The sequence below is a fragment of the Grosmannia clavigera genome (assembly GCF_000143105.1).
Source record: "Grosmannia clavigera kw1407 unplaced genomic scaffold GCSC_89, whole genome shotgun sequence".
In the NCBI taxonomy this organism is placed as follows: Eukaryota; Fungi; Ascomycota; class Sordariomycetes; order Ophiostomatales; family Ophiostomataceae; genus Leptographium; species Leptographium clavigerum.
The window spans coordinates 435,704-449,485 of NW_014040569.1; the positions used below are offsets into that span (position 1 = coordinate 435,704).

Consider the following 13,782-nt stretch of genomic DNA (forward strand, 5'->3'; position numbering starts at 1 on the left):
GACATGGGCGTTCCGCTTGTAGCGCGACTGCCGAAACAGGCTGATCGGCAACAGCAGCCCGCTGGGCCTATCGGCAAACGTGTCGCCAATGTGTACGGAGTACGTTGAGCTCGTCGGAGCGTCCAGTCAGAGCTGCCCGGCCGGAAGCCAACAGCCGCATTTCCAAGGCCAAGACACATAGCGCGCGAAGCGGTCTGCCAGCGCAGTGGGGGAGGCTGAAGAGGCTGAAACTGCCCAAGCATTCGGCGAAGGGCTCTATGGCTGGAATGGACCCTAGTCAGTGCTCCGTACGCGTAGAGTCGGTGAATCATCCTTGTCTACGGAGTACTGCGACGAGGGACCTTCCTTTGCAGGTTACCGCATCCTCCTACAACACACCCGTCGGTGTGACTGCAATCGAACCAATGCAATTATCGATGCTTGAGATGGAGAGCTTCATAGGCTTGCCGCTTCGGAGTTTTGATAGCGTGTCGCGCGTAAATTGGTGCACAATGAACCAACTTGGTAAACTTGGCGCAACTCTCGCCTGTAGACTTTGTGATGGATTCAAGCAGGATGCACGACATGTCTTGGTTGTGGTACTCGGCGTTACAGAGGGCGATAACGCGATACAGCTCAATAATTGCCAAAACGCTAGGGAAAATATTAGGTTTAGCTCAGCCTGTAACTATCTGCAGAGCCGCACCGCTTGCAATCATACTGGGCAAGCCCGTATGAGGCTCAATTGCTATTTAAAATAATAGGCAGTTGTGCATCTAATAGGTGTGGGCCGTATGTGGCTCGATTTTTATGATAATATGGCTCTTCTCCCCAGTGCAAGATCCTGTACAACGACATCCTGCAATATATCGTATCATCGTCTTTCAGACACTCTTTTGTGCCCCTGTCCTGTCTACTCTCTCTCTTTGACATAGCTGGAGAAGCGTTACTAGGCGTATCACGAACTCATGAACTCCATCTTTCGCTTGCCAAACGAACTCACGTTTGCCATTGTACAACAGCTCTCCATCGTGGACGCCTTTGGGCTGAGCCAAACGTGTTGGCGCTTTCAGAACCTCTTTTGCGATAACAGCATCTGCCGCTCTCTCCTCGAGGTAGGTGCCCGATTCAAACCCAACACCCCCCTTTTCACATGGATGGCCACTGACTTGGGCTGCATTGTTGGGCTGCAATGTGCAAAAACCACTTTCCCGCTCGCTTCGCACACGTCCTCGGGGCCCATTGCAACTGCTGACCGGTGCCTACAGAGCCAAGCTGCTTTTTCCTCCGAGTTTCTCGAGGCAAAAGAGACGCAGCAGTACGCTCGCGCATTCCGTCTGCTGGCTAAACGAAGACTCGCCATATCTAATCTGGAGCCGTTTGCCACCGCCATCATTGCTGTAGCAGACTCCCATCTTTACGTAAATGGCACCCTACTCTACATCATTGAGCGTAAGCTGTTCATCTTGCCGCTCCGTGGCAATGCTCGCAGCGAGTATGTGGTACACATACGCAAGTTGCTGGATCGAGCGGTCGACGAGTCCAGGGATACGACAAAGTACAAGTTCATACTGCTGCACTATGCAGACGGCATTGTGACATGTCGCTACACGCACTGCCGGACCACCAATGAGACCTGGCTGGTCGTCTTTAGCATACGGGAACACTGGACGCGCAGCGTCCGGGTGCCCTTACCGACAAGGCTGTTTGCCCGCAGCAACAAGGACTACGTCATCTTTGGCACCTACACCGGCCAAGGCGACGATGGGCACCGACGATGGGTCTTGCGGCGCTATTCCATTCGCGAGGAACGCCTCGTGGGAACGAGCAGGTATCTAGACCGGGTCCTTGGCTCCGACATTGGCGTCAATGTGTATTTTGACATTATCGGCGACTGTTTCTACGCCCTATCCAACCAGACTAGCCTCGAGCTCATGGTCGGAATCACCGATTCGTACTACTACTGCTGTCGCTTTCCGCTGTCGGATATGGATGCCATAACCGAGGCCACATCCGATTCGCTCTGGCGACGTCTGAATGCCGAAGGCACCATTGACGAGCGCTGGTCCTTTATCCGCATGGTCGCCGACGAGGAGACCGGCAGGCTGACCATTCTCGAGTCGCGGAAAGAGTGGCGCTTCGGCAGCAGCGACAGTCGCCGAACATATTACACCCAGGAGGTCGTCTTCCCGACCAAGGATGACGCTGTCCTGTCATGCAGAACAGGTGGCCGCATTGGTGCTGCGCTGGACGTCTTCTATCATGACGCCTCTAGCAGCTCAAGACCGGATGGATGGAGACGCCAAAACGACTTTCCCGACATGGCAGACGTCGACCGGAAGCAGCACATCCCCCGCAGGAGTCCAGAAAACGTACATCCTGGCGATGACTCGTCCAAGATGATGCCGTTTACGCCCAGCACCTGTCTGGTTCGCGCATACTTTCCCACCTGCTCGACCTTTCTCGATCTGGTAAACCTTCCGGCCGAGACCGATCCGGCCGCAAGACGGCTGCGTCTCCGTGCTGGCAGTAGAAAACCGCGGTCTGCCTGCCCAATGCTGCCCAGCCCGGACAGCCCAAGGGACGAGGCCGGCGAAGACGAAGAACAGCTATACCCGCTGCGTGAAATCGAGCAGCAGTTTGCCACGATCGAGCCGACAACGTGGCCACCGGCCGTCCAGGGCCAACAGGCCTCGCGCAACCTCGTTCTCGACCGGATCATGAACCCCAATGGCCACCAGGGCGAGGTTTCGGGCACGTGGGACGACCGGTCACTGCTCTACTCCATCGAGGGCGATGACAAAATGCACGCCCTGGTGTTTATCAGCTTCGATGCCTCCGTCCGTCTGCCGCATTTGCGGCCATGGCACGACAGACCGGACAGGGCAGTGACCCGGTCTGCGGCCGTGTCAGTGTCCTCCTCTCCCGACTATCGGCAGTATATCGACCTATCCGACGACGACCCAACGCCCGAAGGGTTGCAGCCAGATTGGCTTTCGTCAAACAACGTGCCCTTGTACAAAGACATCGATATGGGATATCACTTTTTCTACTAATACCATGCAACGCTGCATGAGCGCATTCGTATCTTGCATGCCGTTGCTACAGCTAGCCTTGGACTGGTAGTAAGCGTCTTATTAGACACGCAACACTACCCAACATTAATAAACATGAACCAGCCTGATCGTCTGTCTTGCCGCCCATCTTCTCATACATACGTGCCCAATCTGTAAACTGGATTATACCAATATCGATCGGGATTCCGTTAGGCGTCGGATTATAGTCATATGCACTGCAGTTAGTGTGCGGCTGAATCTACGTAGCATCGTGTCTGTAGATGGTCGTACAGGCTTCTGATAGATAAGCTTGACGCTGCCCAGCCTTGTGGCTCATTGAGAGCTAAACGGGTATGGTGTGCTGGGGTGGGCTAGCTACAAAAGGAGCTTTAGTCCCGAGTTGTCCGGCATACAGCTTCTTCTTTCTGATAGCATATGCGCCCGAACCACGGGCTCTTGGTATCTTTGTGCCCAATTTCAACCCCATGCACTCTTTTGCGATGGAATTGGCCTATTACATGACGAAACATACGACGCTACCCTTTAGTTGTGTTGTTTGTAATTTCGACCCAACTTTGGAAAGGCAGATTTCACAGGCAGATTTCAAAGGCAAATTTTAATCTTCCCCTCAATCTCGGCATTTCAAAGTACAACCACGAAGAAAGTCAAAAGTCTCCATCTAATGGGACAGGTGCGACCTCCCACGCCTTGCAAGCGTTTGTTCCTCTCTCTATTCATAACGTCTAAGATATTTTGCCCATGTTCGTCCGGGCGCTGCAACCAGGGCTGGGCTAGAGGACATGGCTGCTAGAGCATCAACGCTCCTTGCCTGTCCTGAGAAGAGGCACATCACGCTCGCACAAGCCACCGGCTTTTCAAATGCTCATATTATGCACAGCCGCCTCTTGTGCCGTCCGAGTCTTCTGTTGTTACAGTGTCCCTCCTCCGTCCTCGTCCGAAATCCATGACAATCCTCCTTCTCGCTCCGATGCACAAAAACACAACGGCATAAAACCCAAAGCAGTGGGAAGAGGGGGTTTGGTATAATGTTTTCCATGGTAAATGTTCGTTGTTCTGGCTTGTTCTCGGCGCCGGCTAACTGTTCAGTTGAACATAGTTTCCTGCAAAGGTTGATTAGCCTTTGGTCTTTGGTCTTACTGCAACGCATCTGCTTACCTGGGAACTGTCCTTGCCGACCGTTCAGCTTGCCCTCCCACCACTCGTTTGCGTTGCCCGTGCGGGTGACAATCTCGATGACGTCGCCAGCCCGGAAGCCGAGGTCACCCTCCTGGGCAGCCGCATAGTCGTACAGGGCCGTGACGGTCTCAGGAGCCGGCACAGCGCTCAGCCGGGTCGGCTTAGGCTTGGGCGGTGGTGGCGGCTTGGACTTGGCGGCCACGGCTGCGGCCAGCGCGTTAGTGCTACCGCTGCTGCTGGTGGCGTTGCCGAAACCGCCAAATTTGGACGGGCTGTGCAGGCCGCCGCTACCGATGGCCGAGTAGGGCGGAGGCGGACGGTCGACGTCCTCGGACCGACGTGCGGACGAGGCCGAGGCATAGCCGTGGTACTGCGAGCGGTCGTCAGCGCCGTCTTTGCTGCCGTTGCTGCTGTTCTTATCGGCGTCGTAGTCGTAGGTGGAAGAGCTGGACGGGCCGGCGGTGATGGCGAGCGGACGCGGGCCAGCCTCGAGGGCAGGTCGCGTGCCGTACTTGGACTGGTTGAGCGGGCGCTTGCCGCCGGTCTTGCGGAAGTGCACAATGGTCAGCTTCTCGGCCTCGTCCTGAATGGCGCCGCGCTTGCTCTCAAAGGCCTCCTCGATGTCGCGGGTCAGGTCAAAGTAGCCAATGTCGCACTGCTGCATCTTCTCGTGCAGGGTGTAGAAGACGTTGAGCTGCATGTAGTAAAAAGACTGGAAGAGCGGCTGGATGAATTGGCGCTCGAGATGAAAGAGTTTAGGCAGCTCATCCTTGAGCAGGTCGTTGAAGTAGTTGAAGTCTTGGGCGGACTGTTCCAGGTCGCTCTCGGCCTTGTACAAGGCCTTCTCGTCCTTGAGCGACTTCTCCTTCTTGTCCTGCAGCTTCTTGAGGGCGAGGCGGTGGCGGTCATAGTCGAGTTTTTTGTGCTCGCGCTTGACGGCAGTCTTTCGGATGACACGGATGACGTCGAGCAGCTCGTTGGCCGGCCGGATCACCCTGGTCTCGATCATTTCTAGCTCGGGCGCGAGCGTCTCCTGCAGGTCCTTGACCACGGCCTCGTACTCCTCACAGGCCCGGATGCCGGCCTCATTGGACTCGGAGATGTACGACTCCGGATCGGAGACGCTGCCGCTGATGGGTTTATAGACCTCCGTCATGGCGCGGGAGAACTCGATCTGGTGCGAGAGCATGCCGTTGATGGCGTCGGCATAGTGCTTGCTCTCGTCGTGCAGCTTCTTGGTCTCCTTCTCGACCTCGTCAAAGCGCCGTTCTGCGTCCAGGTAGATCGAGTCCTTGGTGTGCTCGCCAATGTTGAACTTGGCCTTGAATTGTTGTGGTGCCTATGTGGGAGTTAGCGAGCGACGAGCGACGAACGACGAGCAAACGGGCAAGCGAGAAAAGAAGGAAGTCGGCATGATTACATACTCGGACCACGCTCTTCTGGAAGCCGCGGAAACTCATGGTCGGCAGACGAAAACGAGGACCGGAGGCGATAAAGTGATGGAAAAGCCGAGAGGCCGGTGATGCTGGGGATGGGGCAGCGCAGATGCGGAGAACAAGAAATCGGGGACAGGTGTTGACAGAGATGCGTGCGCCAGACACACGGCGCCTGCTTTGTGGGCAGAAGGGCGAAAGAGTTGTCTTTTGGCGGATTCCTGGTTTTTTGGTGCACAAAACAAACGAACGGCAATTTGTATTGATGACGTTCCGCCGCGAGTCAGCTGTGTTCCCAATGTGGCGCAGGGGGTGGCAGTGGCCGTTGAGGGGGCGAGGGTAGGGCTGTTGACCGCGGTCGTAGGAGCAATGGGTATGGGGTAGGATGAAGATCAAGATGTTTGTACGATACGAACTGGACGAGGCACAAGGCCCTTAATATCGCTGTCCAGATTGGCCGCGTTCAATCATGTGCTCTCCCTGTCTTCCCGTTCCCTCCTTCCCCCTCCCTCCTTGACCCACAAGCCCACAAGGACAGGACCTTCGGTCATCGGTGATTAGTCACGGCGCCGGCTTGGACTCCAAGTCCGCCAGAGCCCCAAGCCTCGAGGCGGGGCAGTGTGGCGCTCCAATCAGAAAATTGTGGAGGCAAATCCCGAATGCATAAAGTCGGAGGAACACTGACAAATCCGCCATCCACCCTCGTCTTTGCCATCTTTTTTCCCGCTGTTGAAACTGCCATGTCTGTCATGGCTTCGCACGCATTCATATTGCGGCAGGCTTCGCGCCTGGCTGCCCGGCCCTCGACGCCGGTCGTTTCCGCAGCTCTGCGGACGATGCGACCGACGACGACAAGATCCATGGTGACAGTCCCGATACGGCGACCGACGAGGCGGACGTACGTGACAGAGAGCCGACGGGACCATGCGCAGGTGTCGGAGGCGACCAAGGTGGACGGCACCCTGGGGCTGGCGTCTGTTCCTGGTGTTTCTGGTGAGTTTTATGTCTTTTTTTTTTTGTCTTTTCTTCCTTTTCTTTTTCTTCCTCTTTTCTAACCGGCCAGACGTGCTTCGACAGGCTACGCTCCTGGACGAGGGCCAGCGTCCCATCTACCTGGACATGCAGGCAACGACGCCGGTGGACCCGCGGGTGCTGGACGCCATGCTGCCGTACTACGTGGGCTCGTACGGCAACCCGCACTCGCGCACGCACGCGTACGGCTGGGAGAGCGAGAAGGCGGTGGAGGAAGCGCGCGAGCACGTGGCGGCGCTGATCGGCGCGGACGCGAAGGAGATCGTCTTCACGAGCGGGGCGACAGAGAGCAACAACATGAGCATCAAGGGTGTCGCCCGGTTCTTTGGACGGGCTGGCAAGAAGCGCCACGTGATCACGACACAGACGGAGCACAAGTGCGTTCTCGACAGCTGCCGCCACCTGCAGGACGAAGGTTTTGACGTGACGTATCTTCCGGTCGGCCACAACGGGCTGATCGACATGGCCGAGCTGGAGGCGGCCATCCGGCCGGACACGGCGCTGGTCAGCATCATGGCCGTCAACAACGAGATTGGCGTGATCCAGCCGCTGGCCGAGATCGGGGCTCTGTGCCGCAGCCGCAAGGTCTTCTTCCACTCGGACGGCGCCCAGGCCGTCGGCAAGATTCCCATCGACGTCAACGCCATGCAGATCGACCTCATGTCCATCTCGGCTCACAAGATCTACGGGCCCATGGGCATCGGGGCCTGCTACATTCGCCGGCGTCCGCGCGTCCGGCTCGACCCCATCATCACGGGTGGTGGCCAGGAGCGTGGTCTGCGCAGCGGCACGCTGTCGCCGCCGCTGGTTGTCGGTTTTGGCGAGGCCTGTCGGCTGGCCAAGCAGGAGCTGCCGGTGCGTTGGAACAACCCTTCTACACGCTCTCCTGCACACACAGACTGACAGAACAGTATGACTCCCGTCGCATCAAGAGTCTTTCGGACCGGCTGCTCAGCGGCCTGCTCTCGCTCGAGCACACGACCCAGAACGGCGACCCCGACCGCTTTTACCCCGGCTGTGTCAACGTGTCGTTTGCCTACGTCGAGGGCGAGTCGCTGCTGATGGCGCTCAAGGACATTGCGCTGTCGTCCGGCAGCGCCTGCACGTCGGCGTCGCTCGAGCCGAGCTACGTGCTGCGTGCGCTCGGCAACAGCGACGAGAGCGCCCACTCCAGCATCCGCTTCGGCATCGGTCGCTTCACCACCGAGGCCGAGATCGACTATGTCCTGCAGGCCGTGCGCGAGCGCGTCAACTTCTTGCGCGAATTGAGTCCGCTTTGGGAACTGGTCCAGGAGGGCGTCGACCTCAACACGATCCAGTGGAGCCAGCATTAGACGGGTGTCACGATTTTCGATCGGATGACGCGTGGATTGTCATTTCTGGAATGCTGGGCTCGGAAGTACGGAAGGACTTTCCGCTCTGGCCCTAAGCGACGTGTGTCCGTATTAGGTTAAAGTGAGAGGGCACATTGAGATGGTAAGAACAGCACATTTACTGGGTATTGCCTGCTGAGACCTCACCATGACGTAATGCATCAAAGTATGACGATGAGGTAATGCGCCACAGAAAGGAGAAGCTGGCGGACGAATCAGATGATAGGCTGTGGCCTAAAGCGGCAGCCTCCGCCAGCGTTCCTGGTCGCGCCTGCTAGAAGTGACATCATGGCTATTTTCGACGAGCTTGTCAGTTTGATGACATCATCCTGGCATTTGACAGAGCCGAAGCAACGTCCAGGCACATAATATCTGGGATCTTGACGCCATTGTGAGTATATAAGGTGTTGACATCTTCTTCGAAGAGTTGTAGGATAGTATGCACAACTAAACAATCTACTTGATACTATACATCGATCTCTGATATCTCCATTGACACGCAACCATCCACTACACCCAACTCTCTTCCAGATACATCATGTCTTCCAACACAAACACCACCTCCACCCCTTCTACCTCCACCACCCAGTCCTACCTCGACTCCGCCATCGGCACCGTCCAGAGCGCCATCGGCAGTCTCACCGGCAGCACTGCCGACAAGACGGCCGGCGACGCGCGTCAGACCCAGGCCGACAGCGAGCACGCCGCCTCGCACGCTGCCGTCAAGGGTCCCGGCTTCACGGCCACGTCGTCGGGTGCGGTCGCGCGCGATGACCCGGACCGCGCCACCGGCAGCTGGAACCAGACGATCGGGTCGGCCAAGGAGGCTGTCGGCGGCCTCGTCGGATCGCAGAACCTCAAGAACAGCGGCCGCGAACAGAACCTGGCCGGCCAGCAGCAGGAAGCCCGCGGCCAGGCCAGCGATCTCTTCGGCGGCGCCGCGGATCGCGTCAAGGGCTCCGTTGGCGATACCCTCGCCGGCCTCTCCGGTAACGACCGCGCCCAGGCTGAATTCCAGAAACAGCGCGAACAGGGAAAGGCCCAGCAGCGCGGCGCCGAGCACGACATCCAGAAGGCTTCGCAGTAGGGCAGAGTGAGAAGTGGTGGTGAGGGCAGAGCCTCAAACGATGCTATGATCTGGAAGACGGATGGGTTAAAGACAGCATATAGCAACATATATAGTTACGAAATAAAGATCATACTTTGTATATCCTGTAGCTCTCCCCAAACTCGTAGTCTCGATGCTCCTTCTCTTAACGCCTCTTCTTTCGTCTCCAACCATTCACTTTCTTCCACTTTCTTCCTTCTCTTCTCCCCCCTCCTCCCCATACTCCGTCACCACCCACAAACAAAACTGCTCCCACTCCACCCGCCACTCCTGCAGCCGCTTCGCCTTCACCCCCGTCCCCAGACTGGCATCTTGGATGTCTCGCTGCCACGCCTCTGCCGTCTGGTCCTCAAAACATGCCCATCGCACGCTGTTCTCCGCCAGCGACCCGAGTCCGGCCAGGCCGAGATTCTGCCACCCCTGCAGCGCCTGCCAGAAGTCGTGTGTCATCCCGACCGCGTCCTGTCCCAGCATCGCCGGGTCGTCGTTGTTGAGACTGCAGGCCACACCGCGAGCTAGCAGCGCTGGCATCGGGTGCGACAGCACACTGCCGCACAGCCGCAGGACCTCGTTGCTGATCGGACACACCTCCAGCAGGATTCGTCGCTCGCGCACCAGCTGTACCAACAGCGGGTGCTTGTACAGGCTGAACCCGTGTCCGATCCGCCGCGTCCCCAGCAACACCGCGTCAAACAGGTTCGTGTCCGTCGCGTCGCCGTCGCCCAGACACTCGCCCGCATGGAAGAAAAACGGCAGCTCCACGCCCTCGGCCGCGCACTGCTTCCGGAACCAGAACAGCTCCGGCAGGCAATCCCGCAATGGTCGTCCCGCGTCCTCCTGCCCGACCAGGTCGAAGCCCGCAATCAGCGCCGGATATGCCAGCTTCGTCGACAGGCAGTGGTCCATGCTTTCCGTCAGCGGTCGCGTCGGCAGCGGCCGGTATGCCGTCCAGATGAACCGCAGTCCCCAGAAGCCCGGGTTTGCCTCCTGGAACCGCGCAATCTCCTCCTCCGCCGTCCCGAACACGTGCAGGTAGTCCGTTTCTGGCTCCTCGTGGCCCTCACGGCAGTAGTCCGTTCCCCACATGTACCGAACCTCCGCCCAGCGCAGCCCGTCGTCTAGCAGCTGCTGCATCAGCCGTCGCAGAAACGCCCGCCACACCGGCTCGTAGTGGATCGCTGACCCCAGCGTGTCGAAGCAGCCCTGGAACCGTCGCCAGATGTGGTCCACTCCGTGATGCTGCTCCGTCGAGTCCGCCGGCGACAGCGTGCAGCGCCCCTTGAGCCACGCCACAAATCCTGCTCGCCCGCCGTCTGGAAAGGCGTCGGCTGCGTCTGTCAGAAGCACCGGCGTGTTCGCCACGTACGATGCATCCCACGGCGACGGGTTCGATCCGGCAACCAGCGGCCGCGCCTGGCGCAGAAACCGGAACCGCACCACACGTCCGGCCCGCTGCTCAGCCGTTGCCAGAGGTCCGTCTGGTCCCCGTATATGGATCCCCGGCGTGTCCAGAAGCACCCCAAAGATGTAGCTGAACTCCACCATCGCATCGTTGTGTGCGTGCAACAGCGTCCCTTTTGGCAGCCGCTGAACAATGTGCCACAGCGTCGTCGTCTCCATCAGCTCCTTGGCGTGCGAGAACATCTGGCCCGGGTACACTGTCGTGCCCGTGCCCCCCGAAGCCCCTCCTGAGCTTGCAATCTTCTCCTCGAGCCCAGTCGTCCAGATTCGGCGTCGCTCGTCGTCCCGTACCCGCTCCACAATGGCACATGCTTTGCGCGCGATGGGCGACAGCGACTGTCGGAAAGCATAGTCTGGCTCGGGTCAGTGAGCGGAGAGCGATGTAGTGTAAAAAGCCCACCGCGAAAAACTCACCTGTCCGCTGCTTCTTCTCCTCCGCAATCAGTCCCTCACGGCCCTTGAGATACTTTTGAATAACCGCGTCTTCGGAATGCGGCATCTCCTCCAACACCTCCTGCCACTCCTCGTCGGAAAAGGGCATCGTGCGCGCCGTAGTGTGTGTTGTTGCGATGATGTATGCGTCGTCGTCCTTGGTTTTTCAATTGTCAACGGCAAAGAGCAAAAAAGAATGTCAAAGGATAGGTCCGAACTACCTGCCACAGGCTGACCGCGTTGCTCCTTCCTTAAACACTGTCGGTGACTGTTGACGTCACGTGTATAGGCGGCGAGCAAGTAGTGGGGGCAGTGACGATCATTTGGCGCACTGGCGATCTTGGTGGGTAAAGTTGGTTGGGTGGTATTTGGACGATCTTTTCTCGTCTCTCATCCTCGTCACCCCTGATCCTCTTAGCACAACAAAGAGGCTGAGAGTAGTGTTCGACAATCAACGAGTTACTGTGCCTTGTTTTTGCGAGATGCATATTTGTTGGTTTACATTTGTATATTGGAGCAAGCGATACATGGCAGGGGGCAGGACTCTCTCCGGCAGCGAGCCGAAGCTGCCACCATGTGGAGAGAATCCGTCATAGCTAAATACATGAAACAATCTGTCCGGGTCATCTCGTGGCCACTCGGATAGTACATGAGTTTGGAAGCTGTTGTCCCCTGCGCCTGTCTATGCAGGTCGAGGGGCGAGAGGCAGGGGTAGAGGTTGTTCTGCCTCAGACAGCTTTTGAGGCAGGAGTGGTGGTTGTTCTGCCTCGTTTTATATACCGTAGGAGGCAGGGGTAGTGGTTGTTCTGCCTCCACGGTGCCGCGGTGTGGAGAGGTAAGGGTAGAGGTTGTTTTACGTCTCCAGCACCGCAGCCTATATACATGATTGTGATTCTCGCTGCTCCTTTTTTCTTGTCTCCAAAAAACTCCTCCCATCGCTCCGTATTGGGGTGTGGATGGTCGGGGAATATTCGTGGGGGGTATTTTTTGTCTGTTTATTCGATGCCGGCCGGATTTGTGTTTTCTGCAGAGGGATTTTGTTAGCATTGAAAAATGAACAGCGAGGAGAGAGGATAGCACGAATTATACCTTCCAGACCTGGCACGCTCATTAAGCGACACGGCACTTTGAGTGGTGAAGTTGGCAGACAGAAAAGTCACAGGAACACAGGAGTTTTTTGGTGGAGAGTGTGTCCTGGAATCGTGTGCCGTCCCTTGGTAGGGAGCTGTGCCGTGTCGTTGAGTAGAGGTGGCCGGAGGAAAGAGACAGTAAGAAGATCGATGAGTGGTGGATGGCTGGAGCCGAGGGCGCAAGTAGTGAGTGATGCGCCCGTGTGAGTGGAGATGGGTGTGCTCTTTGCCGAGTTTGTTTCGATCTTCCTGTCCCAGTTCTGTCTCTTTCCTCCGAGGGGACAAGACGCCCGAATGTTGTGAGTGCTTGGAATTTCCCGAGACAACTTGTGCAGTGACTGGTCGCAGTCTGCGTGCAAAAGAAGGAGAAATGGGCACCGGAAGGGGTGAGTGTGGTGGTGGCGTCTCCCCAGGTGCCCATGGTAAAATATCTCCTCGCTGCCACACCCTGCCGACAAGGCTTTGTGGCAGCAGCGTGTCAAGTCGTGTAAAGTGTGCATGTGGCGACTGTTAGCAGCCTCTGCGACAGGGGAGGAGAACACGGGCACCGGAGAGGGAGACAGGTCTTCAGCTTCTCAGTAGCAGCAAGTTGGTTGCGAGAAGAGGACCGTAAAGTGTGGTGCAGTGGCAGCTGCAGTGTCTCCCTTTCCCAGTGCCTGTGGTGAGCGTTCTCCTCGCTGCCAAGCCCACTGACGAGCGGGTGCCAAGGTGTGGCAGCAGCGTGTGTCAGATTGGGATGGCGAGTGCCAGAAAAATCCCAAGAGGCTGCTTGCACGGGTCGCAAATGTTGACGAGTTGACAGTTGTCTCGGGAATGTCCAAGTCGAAAGCGATCCAATTCTGGGACCCCAGAACGTTGCATGGGCGCTTGCAGATGTTTGCCCGAACCGCTGCTCTTTGTGTGTGTTTGTGGTGTTTCTGCGCAACGTTGCAGAGGGTATGAGCGGCGGGGAACGTTCTGGGATGGATCGGTGTGTTTTGTCCACATGGTGGACGATGATTGTCGGCTGATTCCGAGCTTGAGACAGGCAGTGAATGGTGCAAGTGTGTGTTTGCTCCCGTTTGTCACCGTGCGAGTTCCTGTCTCAAGCTGGTGGAATCCGTCTTCTGGAAGCATCGAGTGTTTGCGTTGGCAGCAATGGCAAAAGAGACCATGCAGCGGGTTTTTTTTTAGTTTTTTTTTTTTTAGTTTTTTGGCAAACGCGGCTCGCTGGAAGAAATGGAGCTGGTTGATGCAGAAGACAAAGGCAAAATTGCCTATAAAAATTGCAAAGCAATGGCGCTTGTATCGTCGTCTGAGAGGCGTGCTCGAGTGTGAAAATCGGGGTGTCGGCCGCACAGCTCTCTCTCGCGCGATTGCTATTGGACTGTCGGAGGAAGCAATAGTGATCGGGAACTCGCTCAGGTGATCTGGAAATTCAACAAGTCAGTACATTGGTTGCGATGACATTTTCGTCCCTGGGTCAGGACAGCACACTCACCACTTTGCTTCAGAAAGATGACTGGGAGGAATGGGGGAGAACAGTCGGGATGGCAGCAGGGCTGACACGTCAAGCCGAGAACTGGGACAGGACTCCTTCCG

The 13,782-nt window shown here is 57.2% G+C and overlaps 5 protein-coding genes across 5 annotated transcripts; 3 read left to right on the forward strand and 2 right to left on the reverse strand.

The window, feature by feature from the left end:
* Positions 1-947: 947 nt before the first annotated feature.
* Positions 948-3,035, forward strand: CMQ_5684 (f-box domain containing protein; the record flags this gene model as incomplete). Its single annotated transcript, XM_014313271.1, has 2 exons — positions 948-1,094; positions 1,248-3,035. The coding sequence occupies 2 exons, from the start codon at positions 948-950 to the stop codon at positions 3,033-3,035; spliced, it is 1,935 nt and encodes a 644-aa protein (XP_014168746.1).
* A 1,095-nt stretch (positions 3,036-4,130) lies between these two features.
* Positions 4,131-5,692, reverse strand: CMQ_5637 (bar adaptor protein; the record flags this gene model as incomplete). Its single annotated transcript, XM_014313224.1, has 3 exons — positions 4,131-4,156; positions 4,212-5,571; positions 5,657-5,692. The coding sequence occupies 3 exons, from the start codon at positions 5,690-5,692 to the stop codon at positions 4,131-4,133; spliced, it is 1,422 nt and encodes a 473-aa protein (XP_014168699.1).
* A 713-nt stretch (positions 5,693-6,405) lies between these two features.
* Positions 6,406-8,031, forward strand: CMQ_5750 (tRNA splicing protein; the record flags this gene model as incomplete). Its single annotated transcript, XM_014313337.1, has 3 exons — positions 6,406-6,658; positions 6,729-7,552; positions 7,609-8,031. 3 exons carry the CDS (start codon positions 6,406-6,408, stop codon positions 8,029-8,031), a joined length of 1,500 nt encoding a protein of 499 aa, XP_014168812.1.
* Positions 8,032-8,608: 577 nt separating this feature from the next.
* On the forward strand, positions 8,609-9,157 carry CMQ_5507 (mismatched base pair and cruciform DNA recognition; the record flags this gene model as incomplete). Its single annotated transcript, XM_014313094.1, has 1 exon — positions 8,609-9,157. The coding sequence occupies one exon, from the start codon at positions 8,609-8,611 to the stop codon at positions 9,155-9,157; it is 549 nt and encodes a 182-aa protein (XP_014168569.1).
* A 195-nt stretch (positions 9,158-9,352) lies between these two features.
* On the reverse strand, positions 9,353-11,180 carry CMQ_5735 (cecr1 family adenosine deaminase; the record flags this gene model as incomplete). Its single annotated transcript, XM_014313322.1, has 2 exons — positions 9,353-10,992; positions 11,054-11,180. The coding sequence occupies 2 exons, from the start codon at positions 11,178-11,180 to the stop codon at positions 9,353-9,355; spliced, it is 1,767 nt and encodes a 588-aa protein (XP_014168797.1).
* Positions 11,181-13,782: the final 2,602 nt, after the last annotated feature.